At 43.7% G+C, this 25,022-nt stretch overlaps 4 protein-coding genes and 1 long non-coding RNA gene across 16 annotated transcripts; 1 reads left to right on the top strand and 4 right to left on the bottom strand.

Moving 5' to 3' along the window:
- Positions 1–3: 3 nt before the first annotated feature.
- Positions 4–4,655, bottom strand: LOC125543625 (mediator of RNA polymerase II transcription subunit). 2 transcript variants are annotated; one of them, XM_048707036.2, is made up of 7 exons: positions 4,312–4,653; positions 2,756–2,917; positions 1,427–1,880; positions 857–916; positions 696–764; positions 508–551; positions 4–412 (listed from the first exon to the last, which is right to left on the bottom strand). In XM_048707036.2, exons 1-7 carry the CDS (start codon positions 4,614–4,616, stop codon positions 271–273), a joined length of 1,236 nt encoding a protein of 411 aa, XP_048562993.1. In that variant the 5' UTR covers positions 4,617–4,653; the 3' UTR covers positions 4–270. The 2 variants fall into 2 exon arrangements, 1 of the variants encoding a protein (XP_048562993.1); XR_007298623.2 differs by having other exon boundaries at positions 270–412; positions 857–936; positions 4,312–4,655.
- Positions 4,656–4,754: 99 nt separating this feature from the next.
- Positions 4,755–13,864, top strand: LOC125543623 (Pentatricopeptide repeat (PPR) superfamily protein). 7 transcript variants are annotated; one of them, XM_087546805.1, is made up of 7 exons: positions 4,755–8,239; positions 8,327–8,576; positions 9,780–9,876; positions 11,426–11,726; positions 13,054–13,175; positions 13,375–13,440; positions 13,531–13,864. In XM_087546805.1, exon 1 carries the CDS (start codon positions 4,897–4,899, stop codon positions 8,161–8,163), a length of 3,267 nt encoding a protein of 1,088 aa, XP_087402931.1. In that variant the 5' UTR covers positions 4,755–4,896; the 3' UTR covers positions 8,164–8,239; positions 8,327–8,576; positions 9,780–9,876; positions 11,426–11,726; positions 13,054–13,175; positions 13,375–13,440; positions 13,531–13,864. The 7 variants fall into 7 exon arrangements, with proteins under 7 accessions (XP_087402931.1, XP_087402929.1, XP_087402930.1 ...); XM_087546803.1 differs by adding an exon at positions 12,874–12,963 and having other exon boundaries at positions 13,375–13,864; XM_087546804.1 differs by adding an exon at positions 12,844–12,963 and having other exon boundaries at positions 13,375–13,864.
- LOC125543626 (peroxidase 49) lies at positions 9,900–11,821 on the bottom strand. Its single transcript, XM_048707039.2, has 3 exons — positions 11,502–11,821; positions 10,756–10,947; positions 9,900–10,660 (listed from the first exon to the last, which is right to left on the bottom strand). The coding sequence occupies exons 1-3, from the start codon at positions 11,724–11,726 to the stop codon at positions 10,076–10,078; spliced, it is 1,002 nt and encodes a 333-aa protein (XP_048562996.1). The 5' UTR covers positions 11,727–11,821; the 3' UTR covers positions 9,900–10,075.
- A 3,294-nt stretch (positions 13,865–17,158) lies between the features above and the next one.
- LOC125543622 (uncharacterized) lies at positions 17,159–21,057 on the bottom strand. Of its 5 annotated transcripts, XR_015618584.1 has the most exons (6): positions 20,555–21,057; positions 20,192–20,302; positions 19,195–19,516; positions 18,552–18,703; positions 17,927–18,094; positions 17,159–17,339 (listed from the first exon to the last, which is right to left on the bottom strand). It is a non-coding gene; the product is annotated as an uncharacterized LOC125543622 (long non-coding RNA). The 5 variants fall into 5 exon arrangements; XR_015618583.1 differs by having other exon boundaries at positions 18,552–19,569; XR_015618582.1 differs by having other exon boundaries at positions 18,552–19,516.
- A 1,699-nt stretch (positions 21,058–22,756) lies between these two features.
- Positions 22,757–24,760, bottom strand: LOC125543621 (peroxidase 49). The gene is made up of 3 exons (XM_048707032.2): positions 24,327–24,760; positions 23,552–23,743; positions 22,757–23,465 (listed from the first exon to the last, which is right to left on the bottom strand). The coding sequence occupies exons 1-3, from the start codon at positions 24,555–24,557 to the stop codon at positions 22,881–22,883; spliced, it is 1,008 nt and encodes a 335-aa protein (XP_048562989.1). The 5' UTR covers positions 24,558–24,760; the 3' UTR covers positions 22,757–22,880.
- Positions 24,761–25,022: the final 262 nt, after the last annotated feature.

The following is a 25,022-nucleotide window of genomic DNA, read 5'->3' as shown; positions in this document are numbered from 1 at the left end:
TAGTTTCACAGAGCAGTTAAAGCTCAGTACATAACAATTATCAAAATTTGCAACATCTGTTTACCACAATTTCTGCTCATGAGATACACAGGTTTTACACAGGTAAGGTGAAAATGTAAACAGAGTAACTCCTCGATCACCAAGCCTTTAGTTCTTAAAAATTCACTTCAACATTTTCATCGTCCTACAGATTAGGCTGGTATAGCACAGATACAGTCGGGTGATGGTGTTAGAAACATCCTAGCTAGAAGTCCAGAGTGCGTAGAAGCGTCAGGCATCATAGGAAGAACATCCAATGTGATAGGCTTCCTGATGATCTGAACCAATGCTCGAGATCTGCTGGTAGGGGCGATGAACCGGGGGTAGAAGCAAAGCCAAAGACTTGTCCATGAGCAGAAGCCGTCGGCATTTACTGCATGACAAATAATGCAGTGTTACTTGTCTGTACAGGAGAAATGGTTGATGATGATATGATGCAAATCAAGTTGCATATCTAAGGAGGATTACCTGCAAAGTTTTGTAAATAGAGTCTGATAATCAGCAATCCAACGCTGCAAAAGGTTTGCATCTGTTAGTACTTAAACACAAGCAAGGTAGAATTGTTGCAATGGATTTCTAGCGATAAGTTTTGGTAATAACTGGATTACTGCCGTGCAGTATATTTATCTCAATGACTAAAATTTGCTGCAACTCACCAATAAAATAGAAAGTGCTTTACTGGGTTCCACACTGATGAAGTACTGCAATGCCTTGTCAGCATGCTCCTACATAATCACAACAGTACACCCATGCTTCAATTCGAATGCCTCTTATGGGAACAAATAATCAGCTCAAAGATCATAAAAGAAGCATTTACCGTCACATGCTTAAAGACGTGATGCACCGACAAGCCTCTCGCATGAAGGTAGCTTCCTCCCTAACAGAGGATAACTGCATCTGTCAGAAATAATATCTTGCCCACTCATTATCAACAAGAATGCTCACTTTGCCTATTAAGTGTATCAATGGGAACATGCTAAGACACAGAAAGTGATCTTGCTACATAAGCAACTACTTATATGGTATTGGGTACTCGTTCCAGTTCACAAAGAAGCGGTGTTTTGGACATACCTTCGGTCAAAAATTTATAACTTTGACTGCCAAACCATTTAACATATATCGGAAACTTGAAAAATAATATGTACATATTTGTCTCGGAAAGTATTTCCAAAATATTACATCTTTCTTGGGTTTTATGCCTGTACTATAGTAAAAGTTTGTGGTTAAAGTTATATCTTAAGACTCTGTCCAAGTCCAATACATAAGTTATTTCTGGACTGGAGACGGTAGTGAACACACACTTTTTGCACCAGTGCTTGTCTGCTTATGCAAAGTTCAAAATTGTGATGAATCATGAATGAAGTCAGCTTTTGGAAGACATTCTTACCTCAGTTGGAGAGAAGAATGCCACAGCATCAGGATCAACAGATCCTGCAGGATGCAATGACACTACAACTCTAAATATTGAAGGAACCAGCAACTCAATTACTGCAACCTGATCTATCGGAGTCGTCACAGAACCAGGTCTCGATTTTCCCATATTTTGCAGGTTCAACTCCTTAGATGGATCCACAAAGTCATCATCCATCAGAGATGCTAATGCTGAAGCTCTTTTTGACCAATCTAAACGACGATACGTGGATATTTTCATGTTGGGTACTTCATTTTCTAGATTCTTAAGTATCTCGGACAAAGTTTTTTCTTCCAGCTCTCCATTGCCCGCAGGCATCCTTGGCCTTTTAGCAATACCAGATTCACCATCATGGAGATGGTTAAGAACTTCGTCTTCTAGATGAGGAAAGAATCTTCTTTTCTGGTCAGTGAAGGCCTTGAGAGCTAACCTGAAAACAACATTGAAACAAGATGAATCCCAAACCAAAAGCTTCCTCCCAAGTTTTTAGGTATATAGCACTTAGAAATTGTATGCATGAAAAAAGTAAGAAATAACATCGGGAGAGCAATTTCTCCATTTAGGCATAAATCAGTGCGCGCATAACCACATATAAAGGGAGGGAGGGAGTGAGAGATCCAGAAATTATCATCGTATTTTAGAGAGTAACACTATACAAAAAACATTGAATATACATTCAATTGATTGTATGGTTGGCCATGTTCACCAAGGCGTTAGGCGCTAGTCGGTCTGTAAAACAGTGCCTAGCACCTAATTGCTGAATAGGCAAGCAGGCTAGGGGCCCACCTGGGTGGGATAAACTGGCTAGGTGACAGGGCGTCGCCTAGCATCAAGGTGGGCTTGTCAGTTACTCCCCCTGTAAAGAAATATAAGAGCATTTAGATCACTAAAGTAGTGATCTAAACACTCTTACATTTCTTTATCTTTTAGCGCACTGATGGTTGGTGAAAGTGTCGCATGCCACTCTCCTAGATAAGATCTATGGTATCACCTCCGGTGGTACATGATTGCTGATCCAGCTCACCTCTTGGTGGATGTGGAAACAACACAAAAGTGCGTAGAGACCAGGTGTCCATCATCTATTAAACACTATCAAAGTATAAGTACAGTTCGGGTGACATCGTAACCTCATTCTTGGTTCCACAGACATTGTGTTCCCAGTGGGTTTCTTAAGGCTTGTACATATACTTCTTTTAATCTGAACACATTGAGACAGACGTTTTTCTACATTTTCCCGGAAAAAAATGCTGCACATCAATAGCAAATCAAGAGTAAGGCAAACATCATGGAAGTAATGAATTTCACCTAGTTCTGTCAACAGCTGATGCACCAGCTTGGCCTGCCAATTGACGCTTCCAAGCATAGGCCACAACAGCACCATCTGGGCACACAAGTGGCATGTGCAAGCCCCATGAATTTCCTCGAGCTTTAAGGGCCCCATTTAGAACCCCGGACTCTTCCAATTGCCTTGCTAACAGAAAAAAATAAATAAAATGAATTAATCACCATAAAATAAATGTTAAAAAAGGAACACATGATACTTCGGATATAGTTGAACCTTTAAATGACTATTCCCCAACTGTTAATGAAAAAAAATGTGGGATTACTCTTGAAAAGTTCAAAAGAATCAAAGAAATTTTGGTATGGATGCACATAACCTATGATGTCTTTATGAATATAAATGTTTACTTCAGTTCAGTAGGAGAATAGTGTGACTAACTCATAACTTTCAAGTATGCTGCTGAACTTTATTCACATTGGTTCCAGATACCTTTATAGCTTTCATCACCCATAAGTCAAATCACACGGCTTATTAGCCTTATCTAGTAACTTCAGTGTTTTCTCAAAACTTAACTCATATATGTAAAACTATAATTAATTAACAAGTAACTTCACAGCTTCATAAAGATTGACAACTCGCACATCTTTGATGTGCAGTGGATAAGTAGATTATATTGCTACAGCTGTTCATGCGCCGTACAGGCAGTACCACAAAGCAGACTATCAAACTGTTCACAATTTCCTATCCAATACAAATATTACAGGGCTCGCTGAACAAGATAAATGTTGCTCTGATGAAATATGTTTGTAGGGAGAATTTCTAGCGTAAAATTATGGCCGTGGGTCATACTGAAGCAATAGCTGCTAAATGCTAGTTCTAGCCACAGCAGTTAAACAAAACAGCCAGGTATAAAACATGTGTTATACAGAATTAGAATTATCCCAATTTAATAGATCACGCTATGTCTCCAGAAAAGGCCACAAACACCTAAAACATCTAGATCAAAGTCGAGTGATTAAGCAAAACATAGACCTGACTACCTGAGGGGCTTAGCAAGGAACATTACTGAGATTCTGTCAAAATCAGAGCGCAATCTCATTTTAAACCTCTCAATACATTTGTTCGAAGTTATCAAATTTTCTCATGGATATTTTACACGAAATATGTTCCTTGTTGAGGACAAACTAGGCCAAGCAGAACAAAAGAAGATCAGAATCTAGCTGACAGTAACTCTGTCTAACCAAATTACCTCAAGAGTTACAATTTTCTTGCAAAGTCAGCTACGCAACTCAAATTAGCTTAGCCAGAATCACGGGCACCAATTTCCCCAACATAATCTAAACATGTACTACTAATATCCACTATCTCAACAATGTCCTGACTTAGATTTAGGGCATAGGCATACGGTCTCCCCTAGGCATACCGGCAGAACATGGGATAGTGGCTGTTGTCCACACGCTTCAGGAACCATCCCAGCGGAAACTTGTTTCCCAAACCAAACGATACAACCACCCAAGGGAGCTCACAAGAAGCTCCCAGATCAAGATGGAAGAAAGTGGGCGCGGGCGGAGTCGAGTACCTGCCGAGGGCGCGGAGGTCGTCGAAGTGGCGGTGCATGGAGACCTCCTCCTTAGCTACGACTTCCTCGTTCCTCTCGATGTGCTGCTGGGCGCTGTCCGGCGGCGCGCTGGCGGCGACGAAGAGCGCCTCGAGGAGGCGGTCCGCGCCGAGCCGGATGTCCGCGATGATCCTGCCCGCGCGGCCCAGCCGCTCCATCGCCTGCGCCACCTGCTTCGGCGGCGCGTCGCCGCCCGCTGGCTCGTGCGCGCGCGCCGCCGCCGCCGGTGCGGCCACCGCCACCGTCGCCTGCGACTGCTGCATCATAATTCCTCCTCTGCTCGAGTAGATGCGGGAGTTGTCTCATGGTGGACTGGCTAAACTTTGTGGCCATTTACTTAGAGTCGGCCCATTGTTGGAAAATGAGGCCCAAAGAGATCTGGTAAACCAAGCTCATGGGCCTATACCATGTCTCAAATACAAGTGAGCTCGGATACAGCCCAGCCCTAACGACACCGCCAAATGCCGCTTCACTGCGGCGCTTGAACGTTCCTCTCCTCCCCCCCACTCGCACTCACACCGCGGCAGCAGCCAACCGCCGACCGCCATGGGCTTCCCCGGCGGCGAACCCCCACCGCTACCGTTGCCGACGCTCGTTAAGCTCGGACGCGCGATCACCGAGCAGCATGTGGACCGAATTCTCGCCGCGCTCCTCCGCCGCCGCAGGCATCGTCTCGTCGGCGCCCTCGCCTCTCAGGCGCTCGCCAACTCCCTGCGCCCCACCGCCCGCACCCACCTCCTTGCAGCCTCCGCGCTGCTCGACTCCGACCTCCCCCATGACGCCGCTCGGCGTCTCACTCTCGCCGGGCCGCCCCCCTCATCCCGTCGCCTCTGGGACGCGCTGCTCCGCCGGGCCTGCGCCCAGCGTGGCAACCCTCGCCTTGCGCTGGAGCTGCTCTCCGCTGGTGTAGAGGATCACGGAGCTGTCCTTTCCCCGTCCACCTATGGTGTGATTATATCGGAGTTGTGTGCGCGTGGGGACATGGCCGGGGCGCTCAAGGTGTTCGATATAATGACAGCGAGGGGGTGTCAGGTGGACGACCGTGTTTGTAGTGTGATCATTTCTGGCTTCTCCAAGGCCAGCAAGGTCGAGGCCGGCTTGGAGTTCTACGATAGAGTGAGGAAGGAGGTCAGAGGGTTTGAGCCAGGCCTGGTGACACTGACTGCGGTTGTGAATTTGCTTGGGAGGCAGGGGAGAATTGGTGACGTGGCTGAGCTGATAAGGGAGATGGAACAGAAGGATATGGTGGGTGATGCGATGTTCTATAGCAGCTTGGTTCATGGATACATGAGCAGTGGCCTGTTGATGGAAGGGTTCCGGGAGCATCGGCTGATGTTAGACAAGGGTGTTGCAGCTGATGTGGTTAATTACACTATTGTTATTGATGGGATGTGTAGAGAAGGTAGCGTGGAGAAAGTGAAGGGGTTCATAGATGAGATGGAGCAACGGGGTGCTAAGCCGAATTTGATCACTTATACATCACTTGTTGGTGGTTTCTGCAAGAGGAATAGGCTAGAGGATGCCTTTTCCATAGTGAGGAAACTTGAACAGACAGGTGTAGTGGTGGATGAGTATGTATATTCAATTTTAATCGATAGTTTGTGCAAAAGGGGGGATTTGGATAAGGCTATCTCTTTGCTTGGAGAGATGGAGAGCAAGGGGGTAAAAGCTGGGACAGTGACATACAATGCAGTAATAAATGGTTTGTGTAAGGCTGGTGAAACTACCAAGGCCGTGGAAATGTCTGAAGGTGTTACTGCTGATAATTTCACATATAGCACGCTGTTACACGGTTACATTAAGCAAGAGGATACGACCGGTGTTGTGGCGATAAAGGCTAGGCTTGAGAGTAGTGGGATTGCACTTGACGTTGTCACATGCAATGTACTTATCAAAGCATTATTTGTGATCAACAAGGTGGATGATGCCTGCAGCTTGTTTCATAGAATGCGTGATATGGGCTTAAGCCCTAATACCGTCACCTATCATACACTCATAAACATGATGTGTAAACTTGGGGATTTTGACAGGGCAGTTGAGTTGTTTGATGAGTACAGGAAAGATACATCATTCTCCAGTACTGTTGTTCACAATGGCCTGATCGGAGCACTATGTAATGGAGGAAAGGTCACCATTGCTGATCAAGTGTTCTATGATCTCATTCATAAAAAACTAAGGCCTGATTCCTGTACTTACAGGAAGTTGATTCATGCAAATTTCAAAGAAGGTGGTGAACAAGGTGTGCTAAATTTCATTCATAAGATGGAAGAACTAGAAATGGACTTGTTTTCATCTGTTTGCAATTATGCTTCTGATTTCTTAAGCAGCAGGGATTGTTGCCAGGCAGCATTATATGTTTACAAGATACTCAGAACACAAGCCTTTGCTGTATCAAGCAACACATTCTACAGGCTACTCAAGAGCTTACTCCGCAATGGAAATGAACAGGTCATAGAACCATTGTTAAGTGAGTTCATTAAGATTCATGGCCTGCATGAACCTAGAATGATTAATATGCTGTCTTGTCACCTCAGCAAGAAGGGTGTTGGTGAAGCTATTCGGTTTTCAAGTAACATGAACAGCGGCAGCATTCCTATCAGTGTTCTAAGAGGAGCTGTCTTTGCACTAAAGAAAGAAGGTGAAATTATGGATGCATATAATTTTCTCAAGGAAGCTGAACAAAGTGGGTTTTCTGTGGATCTTGCCATGTACTCTATAGTAGTGGAGGGCCTTTGCAAAGGTGGTTATCTTGAGAAGGCATTAGACTTGTGTGAAAGCATGAAAATAGAAGGGATTCATCCAACCATTATCATCCACAACTCTGTTCTCAGTGGTTTGTGCCAGCACGGATGCTTTACTGAAGCATTCAGGCTCTTTGATTACTTAGAAAGAAGCAACATTCCTCCAACAATGATAACTTACACTATACTTATATGTGCTTTGTGCAGAGAAGGTTTCTTAGATGATGCATATGAATTGTTTCAGAAAATGTCCAGCAAAGGTATCAGACCCACTACCCGTGTTTACAACATGCTGATAACTGGTTACTGTAACTATGGTTTAGCTGAAAAAGCGCTTGAGCTTATGTCTCATTTTGAGAAGCTTTGTCTACATCCGGATGCTTTTACACTTGGTGCAGTTATTAGTGGGCATTGTATGAAAGGTGACACTGAAGCTGCATTAGGCTTCTTTAATGAATACCATTGTAAGGAGATGGTCCCAGATTTTGTTGGATTTATGAGCCTGGTCAAAGGGCTCTATGCAAAAGGAAGGATGGAAGAGTCCAGGGGCATCTTGAGGGAGATGTTTCAGTCCAAACAAGTTGTTGAGCTAATAAACAACGTAGGATATGAGGTTGAAACAGAATCTCTTGTTGCTCTTCTGTCTTCTGCATGTGAGGAAGGGAAGATCGATGAGGTTGTGACTATCCTAAGTGAGGTGAGACTCATGTCTGTATCCTCTTCAGATTCTAATATTTCTAATACACTTGGTCAGTTCAAGAAGCTGCAGAGAACTGATGATGCTTGTGATCCTAGAACAGATTCAGAACAAGTTCTAAGTTCAGCCGATTTTGATGTTTCTAGCAATTGCCTCCACGGAAGTTCCCGAGGCACATTGCAACCCATGACAGAGAGAACTGATAGTTTATGCACAACAACTGATAATACTGATATTGACAATGGCAATTTGCTAGGGAAGTCTTTCTATGACGACTTTGACACATATTATCCTGCTATTGCTTCCCTTTGCTCAAAAGGGGAGCTGGTTAAGGCCAATAAGGCAATTGAAGCAATGATTCAGAATTCTGGTTAAGTTTGGTGACCGGTGCAATCTGTTAGGGAAGTTCTTCTGGCCCATTGTATCATCTTCTGTAAGCAAAGCTACTCTCGTAAGTACACCATGTTCTTGCAGATATAACCGAGGCTTCATAATGCATCCTTGAGAATTTTGTTAATATGCATTCTGTGTTTTGTAGGTGAAGCAAATATTTGTTGACATCATTGACCATCCTGGCAGTTGGCAACAGAAGATCTTGTACACTGGGAGGGCATGAGAAAGGAGGAAACCAGTGGCAGTTCTTTGCGCAAGAAATGCACTTAAACGACTAATCAGATCAACTGAGGGTAGTAAACTACTAGTAGAGCTACCAGGGCTTGGTGATAAAATAACACCACGCGAGAGAAAATGGTGCAAATAGAAAGCTTGTAAGAGCAATGGACCTGCAGGTAATTAGTTTAACTATATGCTCTTTGTTCCCTCATTGTCTTGTTATTTTCACTTTCTAGCCCTATTCGGATATATTTCCTTCGAAATCTTTGACAATGTAATGATGCACTTGTCTCCTGCTTCACATACAGATTCTGTAAATACATGTTAAAGCGGCTAGTCTACCTTTCCATTTGCCCCTCTACAAATTTCTGGAAATGGCACCTTGTACATATCAACTGAACACAATCACCCTTGCTCTATACTTAGATTTATGCGGCCGTTTATTAGATGGTTTTTACTCTTTCAAAAAACTTCTAATTCAATTGGGTGAGGTTAGCCACAACTATCTGGGAACTTACTGGTTTCAGATAAACATGATTAAAAAATGATTTTCAAGAAACCTACGTGTCATTTTGGGTGTTGTAAAGAAATATCGTGAACCCTGACACAAGAAGCTCAAAAAACTAATTCCCTGAAGCAACCAGTTTATGAAATGCCTTAGTTTGCTCCCAGCTTCTCTGGATGTTGAGCTGGTGGTTCTCAGCTAATGAGTGACTTCAAGCACAGAGCCTACAAATAAATTCCTCTCTGCTGGAACCAAGTATCCTGTGCGGTAATGATTACACCTCTCGTCCATGAGTTCTAACAGTACTAGTGTAGTATGAAAGCATGAACTGAGGGTTTGCAATGCAAGTTGCCCTATACCTATCTGTTTGATGAAATATCAACATCACAGATCCTTGAATTTATTTTTGCAATCATGATTTGCATCTCTGATTACTATGGTGAAACTTGGCACGACTAGTTTACTGTGTGATAATTCCTTGCTTGCTCTTCCGATGAGCAAGGCAGGTGACTGGACTCCTCTTTTTTGGGCACTTCTCCTCACTTGCTCTTGTTCCAATTTGATTGGCATCCTGCTTTCTCCAGCTGTCATCAAAAGATAACACAGCTGCACAACTTGTGCTGAAAAGAATCACATGTACCTGATTTTCTTCATTTAGAAATTAGGAGGTTTACTTGTTTTATGAACCTAGTATGGCACAGCAATACGATGTGGTGTATCCTAGTGGTCATCAGCGCAAACTTGGTCAAGTCATATTTAGTTTTAGTGGTTCCATAACCGTCCGAGATATTTCTTGGAGGCATAACAAGATTGAATCAATAATTTATATGTATCTTGAAAGACTAATTCTTTTTGATCCATTTTATTTTGACAGATGATAAATCTTGAAGTCAGCACAACTGGAGTACCACGAGAGCTGTTGAACAATAGGTGGATGTCTACCATGAGTGAAATTTGGAAGTCAGAACTTGGTAAGTTATGTCAAATAACCAGCTTATCAAACAAGTGAACTCATCTTATATATTGAATTATTATTACACACATTTCATAATGCAATTACATGACACAAATGATCAAGCGATTTCGAAAATTACAACCACACTTGCTTATTCAAACAAAATATGGCACCAACTTCACACACAATTCAGCACTTACAGGAGCTTCAGCAACTCAGTGATAGTTGTTGAGCCTCCTGCAGTCTTTCCTGATCTCCCCCTGTGACCCGGTCAGTGGCATGATGTTGCCCATGTTCACCATTGACTGTGCAAAGTGCTGGAAGAAGAGATGCACATCATTCGCGTACGCCTTCACAAGTGCTGCTGTTTCCGCGCTCTTGGTAAGCAGGACCTCGTCAGAGCTGAGGAGACCCCTACCGGCAAGGATGTTCTTGAAGTAGAAGTTGTCAAACTTGGTCGAGCTGACGACGTCGAGTGGGAAGAGATTGTTGTCGCCACCGGAGCGGGGGCACCCCTGCCTTAGTTGCGCAGCGTAGGACATATCCAGTGTGCTGTCGGCCAGGCCGTTGCCCGACTGGTTGTACAGCCTCTGCCGGAAGCTGGTGCAGCGGGACAAGCCGATGGTGTGGCCACCTGAGAGGGCGACGACATCGACGATGTTGAGACCGAGGCGATTGAACTTGGTGATGATGGTGGGTAGGGTGTTGTTGGGGGCAGGGATGTCATTGTTTGATCCCTGGATGCTTGCACCCAGAGAGTCCCTGCGGCCGAGTGGCACGTCCCAGTAAGGGCCACCAACCTGCAGGTTGATTTGGGTCCCAAAGAATCACTAATACTGGCTGCATTGTTTAACTCGTGCTATCTGGGAAAGAATTAGTTTTGGTGTGCACATACAAGGACAGTAGAGTCACGGGCGGCGAGGGCGAGGATATCGGCACAGGAGACAGTACCGGGGCAGGCTGTCTCAAGGGCGACCTTGATCTGGTCGACGACCTCGAACCCCCGGAGGGAGTTCAGATTGGGGTTGGACCCCTTCTCGCTGACTATGCTGCTGCTGTTGTCCAGTAGCACGGATGCGTCGCACCCCTATGCACAGAAGGAAAAAAAAGTCAGAAAAAGTTGCTGGTACTATACAGATTCGGCACATGCAACGAAATAGTAGTTTCATTGGATCAGGTACATGCATTTTGTGAAGGATGAGCATTGCATGGAGAGTGCCAATTATTGTGCACTTGAATTAAGCAATCGCCATCTTTTCAGGGAAAAGCAATCATGGTACGGACTCGATCATGTCATCAAGACAATAAGTAGTGGTCGTATGGCATTGTAGGCAGGCTATCTTATCATTGGTAAAACTAAAAGTTTAGCCTAGGAACTACAGATTCTTCCATGTTCCTGAGGACAAGGTTCCCCATATGAAGGACAAATATAGCAAAAATAACACTTTAGGCATTTAGTTGAGCATTGGAACTGCTGTAAGATTAGAAATAAAATGCATAGCTTATCCTATTACTATTAGTCACAGACTCACAATGAAATAGTAATTTTCTGTACTACATTGCAGGAACCATGTTCAGCAAGTATCATTGTAGCGGTGTAGAAAAATGTAAAGGATACTACAGGAAAGATGAAACGGAGACCTTGACAAAGCAGTCATGGAAATGCAGCCTGACCAAGGATGCTGCCATCCTGGTCTCCTGGGCAACAGCCTGCGCCACGATGGATTGCACAATCTCCTTTGCCTTCGGGCAAGAGTGATCGTAAAACTGTGGGAACAAGCCGTACCATGGGTTGGCACGTACGACACCAGCAAGGAGGGGACAGACAAGGCATAGCACCAGCAGGCAACTCATGGAAGTCGCCATGTAAGTGTCCTTAGCTGCACTTTGTTACAAGTAATAGAAGAGACTTGTTATTTGTTTGTTTCTACTTCTCTTCTTGTGGGTTATGAGGTGCAGAATGGGGTGGTTTATATAGTAGGAGGATGAGGCGCATGTAGGGAAGAGAAAGAAGGGTGGTTTCTGGGAAAGAACTGTGAGATGCTGCAGGGCAGCTGGGTTGTTAGACGATGCGTATAAAATAAGTGAGCTACCAGGCATTGTCAACTGCTTCGACAATAACTCTTCTATCAAGTACTCCCTCCGTTCCGAAATATAAGTCCTTTTAGAGATTTCAATACAAACTACATACGGATGTATATAGACCTCACCTACTTTAGAGTGTAGATTCACTCATTTTACTCTGTATGTAGTCTATATTGGAATCTCGACTTATATTTAGGAATGGAGGGAGTAACTCCAAGGTTTAAATCATCTGATTTTCTTCCAAAGGTGATATGCCCTATGTCATGTTTCGGTCTTCATTTCTAGTGTTGTAGTTACTCAAACTTTAAGCTTTGGTGATTTGGTAGACAAGTGTAGATGGAGATTCTTAGAAAAGTTTAAACTCAGTAAATATTTTATCAACGAGTCAAATACAAATGCACACTGTAACACTGATGAAACATCAATATTGCCATCACCACTTGAAGAACAACCATTCCTATGAAAGTTCTGCAAAGTTGCGAGTACAGAATGTCTTCAACAAACATATCCATACACAATAGCTTTGTGAACTAATCACATAAATTTGTGATCATGTAATTTCACCCTTCGTGACCATGCCTTGGAGGTAAAGCTGTTGCCTTGTGACCATGAGGTCACGGGTTCGAATCTTGAAAACAGCCTCTTGCAGAAATGTAGGGAAATGCTGCGTACAAAAGACCCGAAGTGATCGGACCCTTCCCCGGACCCTGCGTAAACGGGAGCTATGTGCACCAGGCTGCCTTTTTTTTAGTTTCACCCTTCGTGAGTTGGAATGTTACAGTGATTGAATCGGAATGTTACAGTGACTGGTTTGAATTACCTTACCAAGGCATGTACAATCTTACAATAGATCAGTAATCGGTCTGATGTCTCACTTTAACCTTCTGTATCACGGTAGGCCCACCCCTAACAAACCGTAAGTCTCTAGGAACCTCTCCATACACATGGCAATACATCATATATCATATGTGAAACCAAGCTGCCAAAGTACACAAAATGGCGTAACCAAAAGCGAGAGGTTTGCTTCCTAATTAATACTGGTACTTTTGTTATACATAAGTATCGTTACAGGTAAGAAGGTATTGATTAACGCTAACACTGTATGCAGGGATGTTTTTTTATATTGGTCATCATGGGAACAGGGATTCGTATCCCATGCCTTTGTGGATAAAAGTATGCCGCTACAGCAGCGTGGTGCCTTAAAAGAAATACAGGTTTTCTAGATGAAGGGTAATGTCTAAGATCATTAGGACATTATTGTTGTGTCTTATCGTAGAATCATGCTGAATTAGGTGACTTTTCTCACCTTACTGAAACTTTTCGATGGCTCATCTAATGGCCAAGGCGAGAGAACGTGTGTGACATGTTGCCTTCTGTACAGCCTGGGGCTTATTTCCCTAGCTAACACACGTGCATGGATGCCGATCAGGTCAAAGGGGATGTGCGATATTGCACCAACTTTGGAGGCACAGGATGCGTGATGAATCTGCGTTAGGTACTTGCATGGCCTACATTGATTGATGCCGGGAGCAGGTTCCTGGAAGTACTTTCAACTGTTCCTAAGTTTTGTCACTGGGCCCAGCAGCCTTGTTTCTCTGCACAGCACATAGCAGTGGCCGTTTCTTGAAGAAAACAACAGCGTGGTTGTTACTGCCAGAGAGTCAGAGTTTCAGGGACTTTGCATATGACTTGCAGGTATGCTTATGCTACGTGTGTGTGTGGGAACCGTTTTCTGGTTTAGAAAGAAAAGTACACAAATGTGGAGACCAATTTGTGACCTAGCACTGTCATATATTCTTTCTTCTTTTTTTTTTCTTTTCTTTTTTGCAAATTAATATCCTAGCTAAACTAACACAGACAGAATGAGCATAAAGAAAATTCATATGAGCTAGGAGTTTTTAAGTTCATATCTAGCAGCAGTTTACATTGTTTGTGTCGATGTTGAACATGGGATTCCTCCCCTTGGCATGTATCCCTACTGCTAAAAAACCTTGGGAGGAAACTAAAGCGATATAAGAGTGCCTGCTCATTTGACTTCTGCTGTTAGGAGGATCCTGAGTCATAATTGTTTCCTATCCCCCCCCCCCCCCCCCCCCCATTCTCCTCCTGCAATCAACTCTCAACTCCACACCAATCATGCTTACTGTAGAAGTAAAAGGCAAATCTTGAACAGGTCCCACATGTTTCTTAGAAGTTAACCAACACAGATTTTCCAATGTAATTGGCCAATGATTTCTTACAACTTGTTCCCTGAATAAAGGACTTTGCAACGAATGGTTGATTAGAGAGTGCCTTAATGTATTGTCTGATCTTCCCTTTACCAACCCTGGTCTGCTTAAGCAAGCTTTTGTAGAAAGAGAACATTATTAAGCAAAGCCCTTTCAAAGTACTCTGTTTTTCCTCATTATTATATTTGGCTTCCCTATGATGTTACTTGACAGTTTTAGTAGGTGAAATCTACTTTTCTTGATGTTAAACATACTCAGTTAAGCATAGAGGACTTTTGACCTGTGTTATGAAAAAGGGCAAGTATTTAATCAGATACATTAGAATAAATGCCTTGCTAATCATCGTTATCATAACAGTAGGTTATACTGGTAGCCAAGTTGATCACTGCTTTGTTGAATATGAGAGAAGGCCCTTAGCTTCCAAGACATGGTTAAAATTTATTTCCATGCTTTCCTTTTTCTTTTTGTGAAGTGTAGTTGGCTCGACTAAGGAGCTTTGTGATTCTGGAAACCAGCACTTTAAGCAATGCGCTGTGTGAATATTTGACACCGTGGCTGCGTGTCTGCTATGCCAAGTTTCATTGCGTAAAAAGGAAGATAAAAGTAAAAAAAAATGTAAATTTGGAGAAAAAGGAAAGATATACGTAGTGTATTACGAGTCCGGTTATTCCGCAGCTTAGAACAAACCTTAGTCACACTTCAATTTGGCAATAAATTAGGCCCTGTCGTTTGGTTATATCCTACTGTCACTATGTGTAGTAATATACTCATCTCTTATGTTTGATTTCCATGACAATCGGATACACGTGTGGCATACTTACTTTTACTTGCGGCATGCGGCATGCCGAGGCTTGCTGAAATAATTATGAAACGTTTTGGAATTTCCTTGAATCTTCCTGGACATCTTGGAGCTTGCCTAATCACCCTCGGAAATAATATCGAACTACTTTTTGTACATGCACATCAAACATGTGTTTGAAAGTTCATACAACTTGTTATGTTTTTGGGACTCCAGTTAAATCTATAAACACATAACAGTTCATCAAGCTTGCACTAGTTTTTATAGGAACAAAATTGAAGTGATTTTTCATTCTCTCTGCTTTCATACATCAGAATCCAACGTACCGTAGCAAGAGCTGGTAACACAATCACATATATACCTACTACTGGCATATGGGATACCAAAGAGAAATAAACGCATCCATAGACATCTACTACTACAATTTGATGAAAACTACCAACTGCTAGAGCATTTGGCATACCAGCAACACCAGGGGGATCGCATTAAGTATACACCACTGGTTTTGGCAAAATGAAAAGAAAAAAAAATGAACTACCGGTCTTTACCTTTTTTTTGGCGGCGCATGGTCTCCTTGTCTGCTGTTTTTCCATGGCACAATTAGAGGGCTTGTTAAAATGAGCACCCTCAAAAGCACTATTTCATCGTGATCTGAAAAATAAAAGTCGGAAAAGGGATCCAACTCGTACCAGTAAAATAGAAAATCGCCCACGTCTGCATGTACATTGCTCAATCATCTCACACGTTTTTATACAACAACTAAACACCCCATACATTCATCTAACCCATCAGTTCTGGCAAAACTCTATAAGGCTAGGTACAAGGGACATATATAGTCGTATTAAGTATGCATCAATCGCACCTGTTTATCTATCTATCTACTCCACATCATGCACCATGCATCTGTACACTGATCACAATAATCAAATTGCCCATACATAACACAGATTCCCAAGAAGACAAAGTACGTAGAGTATAAATCAGTGAGTAGTTATGATATTGTAAGCCAATAGAGCTAGAACTAGTGGAGTGCATCCCACGGCTAAAGAAGAAAAATACAATGGCAGTGTACCAACTCTAACTAACCGCCGATTCGTCCGGTTCCATCTGGATGTGTCTGTACGGCCTTTTCACCTGCCCATGCCAGCAGCTAGTTACTGCACATGGAATCTGCGTAACCACTTGACTTTGAGTTCGATGAGTGCACATCAATTATATGGGACCTGGAGTAGGAGTAGCTAGTATTTAGTTTTTTTGTTCTTTTCGATCTTCATTTCACTTTTTAGGTCAAGGCTCTCAATCCTCATCTGCGAGCTGTTGGTTCCATCTAATCTAGCCTGGGGCTGGAGGCGATCGTTATTCAACTGAGCCCTTCCCTTTAGTTAGATGCATGCATGCTTCGTACAAAAAATTACCTGAGTACACAGTCTAGGTCTCAAGTATACTACCTCGGGTTTGTAAGGTGAGAGCGGGGTCTTCAGTTTGACCAGTGAAACGTTTTGTCATACGTCGGTGGAAGAAACGTCTTATATTATGAGACGGAGGGAGTATATCATTGGATTCGTCGTCGAACAAAGTTTCTAAACATATACTTTTGGTGGCTTCCTACACATATTTAGTTACTAAAGACTTAAATCACTACACCACAACACTACATCTGCGACAGTCAGGTTCGTTGGAAAAACAACTTCCCATGACAGACAGTCGGTTGGGAAAAACTATTGCCGACCGATCTTGTCTGTTGGGGAAAGTCCAGACGGGGAAAGCCTTTCCCGACCGACATATCTTTGCCGACCGGTCGCTTGTTGGCTATGGGGCACTTTTCCCGACCGACATTCTGTTGGGCCTGCCATGGTCCTTTCCCGACCAACAGTCTATTGGGCTTGCCATGAAGCTTTCCCAACCAACTGTTTGACAGAATTTGTTTTCCCAACCAACAGTCTATTAGGCCTTCCAGGAGGCTTTCCTGACCGACTGTGTGACAGGGTTTGTTTTCCCGACCAACTTTTTGTTGGCCCATGCATTAGCTTTCTTCGACAGACTATGAGATGGTTTTTTCGTTTTGCCCACAAACATCCAATAGCCCTCAATAGCTTACATTTGCGTTACCAACAAAATATAAATCAAGTTTCATGTTTCATAACAATAACATGCATGCCCTAACAATAATAAACCATAACCAAACAATAACACATTAATTAATTTCAGATGTAAATACTTCATCCATTACAATATGGTTCATTTTGTCAGCGAGTTTACAAAATGATATATAAAGTGCATCTCCAACGATTCAGTCACCATTACACAAAATATCCCATTTACACAAACCACCGTCTTCATGTTTCCTCGTCTCCTTGCCTATTTTTCCTACATAATGTAAAGTTGTGATTACATTCATAAAGACAATGGCACCATAAAAATTTGTATAAAGCATAGCATTGAGAACAACTATTACTTCACAAGGCAAGCTAGTACCAAACACCTACTAAGAAAGGCACTCCATTCAAGTTCAGGTAACCATGTAAAGGGGCATACTAAGCACTAGTTAAAGTGTCCTTATTTCTAGACACTATATTCATTGATAACAAGAAGGCTTCTGTGAATATCAACAAGTTAAATTATACAAGGAGCTGTCCATTAGATGACTTTACTGTGACCGCATTAAAATTTAGAAAGTAGTTGGCAACATAACGAATGGTTTTAAACTAAAACTGAGAGCGACCTTCTCCGACATTAGCTCATTTTATGGAGCGTAATTGTATTTCTCACCAAAGATTAAACATAATGGGGCAAAAATATGTAGGCGTTTACAGAATACTTTAGACTTTATTTACCGCGGTAACTTCTATAGCTCAGACCTCTAAAAGCAGCCAAGCTAGATACTACAACTACACTATACAAAATTTATCCATGTTCTGGTTCTTTTATCATATGATTAATAGATGCATCAAAACCTGATAATGAGCTAGCAGGTCGACATATCCAGGAATTCCTAGGACACCATGTGCTAGAGGTTTTTGAAAATCCATTTCTGCAGCACATAGCACATTGATGTTGGCAACCCTCCAGCATACCCTTTAGGTAGATAGGCAAATGCTTACACACCATGTGTCAATTGAACCCTGCAAACTTCAGAGTGTCAATGGTGTCAAGTAGAAGTAACAAATGCATCTATAATATTCAATTGGTTAGGTACACACTTAAAACATCAGAAAATCTCCAGAGATATAGACTTGTTCTATCTTCTAAGTGGTATCAGGACTGATGCAAAATGTCCAACTAACTGTTCGACATTCAATTGTAACCTATCTTAGTATGTGAAAATGTAATCCGGTGAGCGTAAAATTTCCATCTCAGCCTGAAAAATTATTGTTCAAATCATGGGAGAAGTTATTTGCAACAGAAATGGACCACGAGATAGTAGTATGAATGTACGTCAGTCTCAGTCTGATGGTTTATTTCTTTTCTTCATTCTAAGAAAAGTACAATCATGCTTGTGCTTTCATCCGCTAATCAAAAATGACTAATGAAAGGATGATGTATAGACGAGCGACCAGAAAAGATCTATCTACCTCTTACCTGACTACGACGCCGTTGTGCACGAATAGAAGCAGCTTCTTGAAGAATCCTCGGTTCTTCCTCTTGTTCCAGATTCATGTACAGCTATTCGGTTGCACCCTCACATGTTAACATGTACGTAGGTTTGATTGCTGAGTTCTCTATCGAATATTCTGCAATGTTATTGCACATAAATGGATGTAATCATTACACTTACAAAGAAAAATATAGTATCTCCCAAAGAAAATAATCATGGATTCATGTACAGCAATCATGTGTTTATTACACTTACCTTCAAAGCATTAATCATGTATAATGCTGAAATAACAAAATAGGTACTTACCCTGGAACCACCAAAATCATGTATCTTGGATTTTAGTGGTTCCAGGATAAGTACCTATTTTATTACCAATCCTCAAACTTAACAAAGTAAGCAGCCTCACTTATTAATCATGGAGCTGGTCATCTTTAATGGCTAATATTTATTATGCAAAATTTATTTTAGCTAGTCACCTACCACAATGATAAAACAATAATCAAGTCTAGGTCAGAGGCGGAGGCGGGGGGTGCGAGCAGGGGTCAGACACCCCCCATCGCCTCGCCCCCCTATGAGTTTTCGTTACCTGGTACTGATATGAACTGTACGTATACGTAAAGTGCAAACCTGGTTTCTTTTAGTGTTTGACACTAATGGCCTATCACGAATTTTCCAGCCCAAACGCCCAATGTGAGAAAGCATCCCTTGATGCCCTGATCGCTTGTTGTACGCATCAGAAAAAAAAGACTACATGCATCCGTGAGATCAGGTAGTCTGTTTCCTATCCTTCAGGTAATTTTGTTCGCGGGCATCATGGCTTCTAGGGTTGCTAGCTCCGTGTGCCCTACGTCGTCGTCTCCTCTGCCCGTCCGCAGCTGCGGCACAAGGCAGAGGCCACTCCACTCGTGTGGAGATTGAATCCACGATGAAGACCATGCCAGCTTGTGTGCTGCACCGGCATCATGCATCACAAGATCAACTTCAAAGAATCTAGGTACATCACTGGTAAATAATATTTGTGAATTAATACAATTCCGTTGAAGACAGTGATGGTAAAATTACAATATAGGATTCTAATTTTACTCCTCGTTTAACGTTTGAAACAGTATGTATGAAGAGAAAGGATACAGCAGAAACATATTCATTTTTCCCCAGCCTAACATATTTGGTTTTCAAGCCCATTGCTTCTAGCTCAAACGTTACAGAAAATGCAAATCCACCTGACAAGCAACCGTTGTAGATGATAATTCCAACCCCAATCCTGTTGATATGCAACCGGTAGAAATGTAGTTTTTTTTATATATTACCAGACATATGTTGCAATGCAATCATATCAGTTCTACTTTAGGGACTATATTCTTGTGTTGTGTCTCTCAAACGATTATTATCTTCCTCGCCTCCCTTATGTCTAAATCCATACTCCGCCCCTGATCTAGGTTCCATCAGTTGCATGCCCAAAGAATAAGATTTGGCATATCATTCATGAGAAAATAGCCAGATAAGAAAAAAAACAAGCAACCTGACATAATCTCAGTTACACATCGGAAGTGAGAGTAAGCAAAAATAATGCAAGAAACCAGCAAATAGTATAACAAAACTTAAGATGTGAAAAATAAATACTCACCTATCCAAATCCACTTGATGTGATGCAGGTATAAAAATCATCCAGTGGCCTTTTGTTAGTAGTTGAGTAATTGCCCAAACATCCACCAAACCTATGAAAGTTTGTTTGACCCTGCAAAAAAACATTATCCAATTTAGTCTGCTAACAATCACATGATATAAATAGAGAATGATAATAATCGATGGCTAGGGTTTGAACTTTTAGTGCTTCAAAATCATTTTTATTCCATGTATCAAAGCAGCACAGATTTGTTTTGAAAGAGATCAATATGCAGAGAGGTGAGGGCACCAGCCATTGGGGCTATTGAAGGTTAAATCTGCACACACACACACACACACAGAGAGAGAGAGAGAGAGAGCTTACTGATGTTGTTGCCGCTGTGGATGGCTAAGAGAGATGGGGCACCAGCCACCGCGCCCCTAGTCTCCAGAAGTTAAGGGAGCAGAGGCCGCACACCTCGTTCCGAACCACCAGGGCCGAAGGGACCTTGTCCCGCTCAGATCTGCAACAATGGGAGTGGGGAAGAGGGAGCTGCGTATGGGTTGGGGGCTTGGGGCGGTGGCACCATAGGAGGGAGGTGAGAGGTGACCTCACCGAGCGCTTGGGCACGAACAAAAAGCGCCGCCACCGGCAGCTGGGTGAGGGCATCGGCGCCGCAGGACCACCTCAACATGGGAAATCAGTAGCGATGTGGGGATGGTGATGGAGTGGTGGGAGGAAGAGATGGACGGAGTGGTGGGAGGAAGAGATGGGCGGAGTGGTGGAACCGTCGCCGGATGCGAGCGTCGCCGCCGCCGCTCAGATCGGAAGAGAAACAGATAAGGGAGAGAGGACAGAGAGATAGCGGTGTTGTGTTTTTTTTTCCTCTTGAGCGGATGATGTTTTAGGAGGTGGGCTGTGGTGGCGCGGCATGAAAATTTTGGATGGGCTTCGCGCTAAGTTTCGCAGGTGCGCGCGCGCACTGATATTTTGGGTGGCCAGTTGGCGGCCCACGGTCGGTCGGGAACATTTGCCGACCGACTGTGTGATACGAGTGCAACTATTACCATCCAACAGTTTGACGCTATACATTTCAGCATTCCTGACCGACAGTTGGTTGTTATATGTGAGTAATACCAACCAACGGTTTGATAAAAGTTTTATAAACAAACAGTCGGTCGGCAAAACTGACTTTTTCCAACACACGTCTGTAAGAAATGCAGTGTCGTGGTGTAGTGAATACGGCGCCAATCTTCCAAACCCCCGATGGATGGAGGGAGTATGACGTAGTACCTTGTGTTTAGTTTAGATTAATTCCTTGACAAAGTTGTTCCAAGTCAAACCGTTGTATGTAAGTAAATCTTAAGTAGGGCTAAACACGATCATGCTCCCCGCAAAAAAAAACACGATCATGCTACTTCGCGTAAGCAATGATGTCCAGTTCAGTTGAAAAGGTTGAGACCAGTTCGTGAGTTCCCTTTGCTCCGGAGGTGCGCGCAATGCAATGATGAGAATGTTGGTGGGTCGACCCTGCACACGCCTGTTACACAAATGATTACATGTTTATTTCCGCACGCACATCACTATTTACCCTTTCTGCTTTTGTTGCACAGTAGATAAGGCCGGGCAGGCCATTGACCTCTAGTAGTAGAGACGAACAAAGTATGCTTTCTTCCAGTAGCTACCTAGGTTGCTCTCCTTTTTTGATGCATGAGAAGGCATGATTGCTCACCCTTGCAATAAGTTGGCTATCTATCTACTTTCTTCGTTTTTATTTAGTCTGCATATTAAGTTTGACTGAAGTCAAACTTCGTAAAATTTGATCAAGTTTATGAAAAAAAATATAAATATTTACCATAACAAATCTATATGATATGAAAGTACATTCAATAATGAATCTAATGGTATTGATTTGTTATTGTATATGTTAATATTTTTGTTTATAAACTTGATTAAAATTTTCAAAGCTTAACTTTGACCAAAACTAATACATGGACTAAATAAAAAGGGAGGGAGTATCTAGTGCTTGTTAAATGCATGGTACTCCTTTTTCCTTTCTGCATGCAAAAGAGTATCATGTGGGTCCGATCAGTCGATATGAATGAAGTGGTGGGGCTTTCCTGTGTGTGGTCGGCACGCCATGATTCACCTCAGCACTAGTTTCTTTGATTGCTACCTTGACCGACCTAGGAAGACCGGCCGGCCGGCCGGGCTGCGCATCCACGTACTACGGCCCACATGCATGCATGTTACCCACCTAACCAGCAAACAAACGAACTAATTATTAGCCTGCCGCAGTAGTAGTTTTACTAACCATGATGACACATATGCTTGGCATTTCTCGTTCCGGCCGTACGTGGACGGTGAGCCAGATTCCACATGACCCATGCGAGGTGCTCGCTCACTGCCACCACCATCAAAATTACTCCCAACAGTAACGTGAATCTCCAACTGCCACGGTAGTCGGTAGGTATATATTCCCTGACACAACAATGCATGTGAAAAAAAAATGCACCTTAGGTTAAGATCCGATCGATTCTTGTTATCCAGACAAGATGTATGCATGATCAATTATGAAGTTGGGGCTCGATCACAAGGCACAATCTTCTGGAATTCCAAAGCACACAACCACACTTGCTTATTACAAAGAAAGGAAAGAAAAATCAAGGCAACACACAAATGAAGCAGCTAGCATTTTTCAGCAACTTAATTAGTGGAAGTTGTTGAGCCTCCTGCAGTTCTTCCTGATCTCCCCCTGCGACCCGGTGAGCGGGGTGATGTTGCCCATGTTCACCATGGACTGCGCGAAGTGCTGGAAGAAGAGGTGCACGTCGTTGGCGTACGCCTTCACCAGCGCCGCCGTCTCGGCGCTCTTGGTCAGCAGCACCTCGTCGGAGCTCAGGAGGCCCCTGCCGGCCAGGATGTTCTTGAAGTAGTAGTTGTCGAACTTGGTGGAGCTGACGATGTCGAGCGGGAAGAGGTTGTCATCGCCACCAGAGCGCGGGCACCCCTGCCTCAGCTGTGCCGCGTAGGACACGTCCAGCGTGCCGTCGGCGAGGCCGTTGCCCGACTGGTTGTACAGCCTCTGCCGGAAGCTGGTGCAGCGGGAGAGGCCGATGGTGTGGCCGCCGGAGAGCGCGACGACGTCCACGACGTTGAGGCCCAGGCGCTTGAACTTGGTGATGATGGTGGGGAGGGTGTTGTTGGGTGCCGGGATGCCTTGGTTGGAGCCCTGGATGCTGGCGCCAAGAGAGTCCCTCCGCCCGAGCGGCACGTCCCAGAAAGGCCCACCAACCTGCATGCATGCAGGTTCATTTCCATGTCAAATTAAGAGGCGGGAATAGAACTGTTGCTGGTGGTGTTTAGGAAACGGTGACATACGAGGATGGTGGAGTCGCGGGCGGCGAGGGCGAGGATGTCGGCGCAGGAGACGGTGCCGGGGCAGGCGGCCTCGAGGGCGGCCTTGATCTGGTCGACGACCTCGAAGCCCCTGAGAGAGTTCTTGTTGGGGTTGGACCCCTTCTCGCTGATGATGTTGGTGCTGTTGTCAAGCAGCACGGACGCGTCGCACCCCTGCAATCACAGCAAGATACCAGAAAAGTTTATTTAGATTACGTGGAGTGGTTAGGCGCACACATGAAAAAGATTAGCTAACAGTAGCACATAGGAGTAGGGAGAAGGCACATGCGTCGAGTTAACGTGCTATACGTTGCATGGATATCAGCGTTATTCGGGTTAATCAATCACGGTACTGACTACTGACTCGATCATGCCGCCACCCAGACAAACACAAAAGCAGCGCTCACATGGGCAATGCAGGTAGGCTATCTCATCCCATCACTGGTTAAACAGTTTGCCTAGAAAACTAGAGATTCCTCCATGCTCCTAGAGTTCATATGTAGTGATGCTTTTTCCTGATACCAAGGTGCAATTATAGCAAAAGCTTTAAAGCTGAAATAGAACATTTTGCACGTTGAGTTATATGTTCGAAGAGGTAAGAGCGCTAGTAGCACATAAAATGCACATCTTAATTATTGTGGCGAACGTAGTGTAAATAATCTGAGGCAGCAAATTTGCTCTAGCGCATTTGCATGGAGTATGTTCACCAAGTATATATCCTCGTAGCTTTGTGAGAGAGAGCAGAGTATGGAGGTACCTTGACGAAGCAGTCATGGAAATGCAGCCTGACGAGGGAGGCGGCCATCCTGGTCTCCCTGGCCACGGCCTGCGCCACGATGGAGTGCACCATCTCCTTGGCCTTGGGGCACGAGTGGTCGTAGAACTGCGGGAACAGGCCGCCGTAACCCGGGTTGCCGACCACGGCGCCGGCGAGGAGCAACGGAGACACGAGGCAGAGCGCAACCAGGCAAACCATGGAGGTCGCCATTGATGGATGAATGTGAGGAAACTACTTTGCTCTGCACACTACGGTTGCAAGTGACAGAAGATCAGAGAGCTGCTTCCCGTGTTGTGGGTGGTGCGAAGAGGTGAACACGGAGTGGGTTTATATAGCAGGGGGATGGGATGGGGGCGCGTCTAGGGAAGAAGAAGGGTGGTTTCGAGAGAGAGGAGAGGAGAGGACGGATGGTGAGATGGAGCTGGCGGCAGGGTGGTTAGGCAATCCCGTTAGATGGGCACCTGTTTTCAACTGCTTCCTCAATAATTCTTCCATCAAGCAACTCCAATGGAAGAGCTCCAAACTTGGCCCCAAGCCAAGGCCTAAAGAGTACAGAGTGCTACTACTACTACTCTGCCAGTGTGCATGCCTTGTCTGGGGCTCCATGGAAGATTAAACTTTCGTGAATGCAGCTTCGATAATTGCAATATGCTCATCTGTCATTTCATCACATGC

This window comes from Triticum urartu, chromosome 3A, assembly GCF_056163025.1.
Source record: "Triticum urartu cultivar PI428250 chromosome 3A, HENAU_Tu73, whole genome shotgun sequence".
In the NCBI taxonomy this organism is placed as follows: domain Eukaryota; kingdom Viridiplantae; phylum Streptophyta; class Magnoliopsida; order Poales; family Poaceae; genus Triticum; species Triticum urartu.
This window is presented reverse-complemented; position numbering and strand designations above follow the sequence as displayed.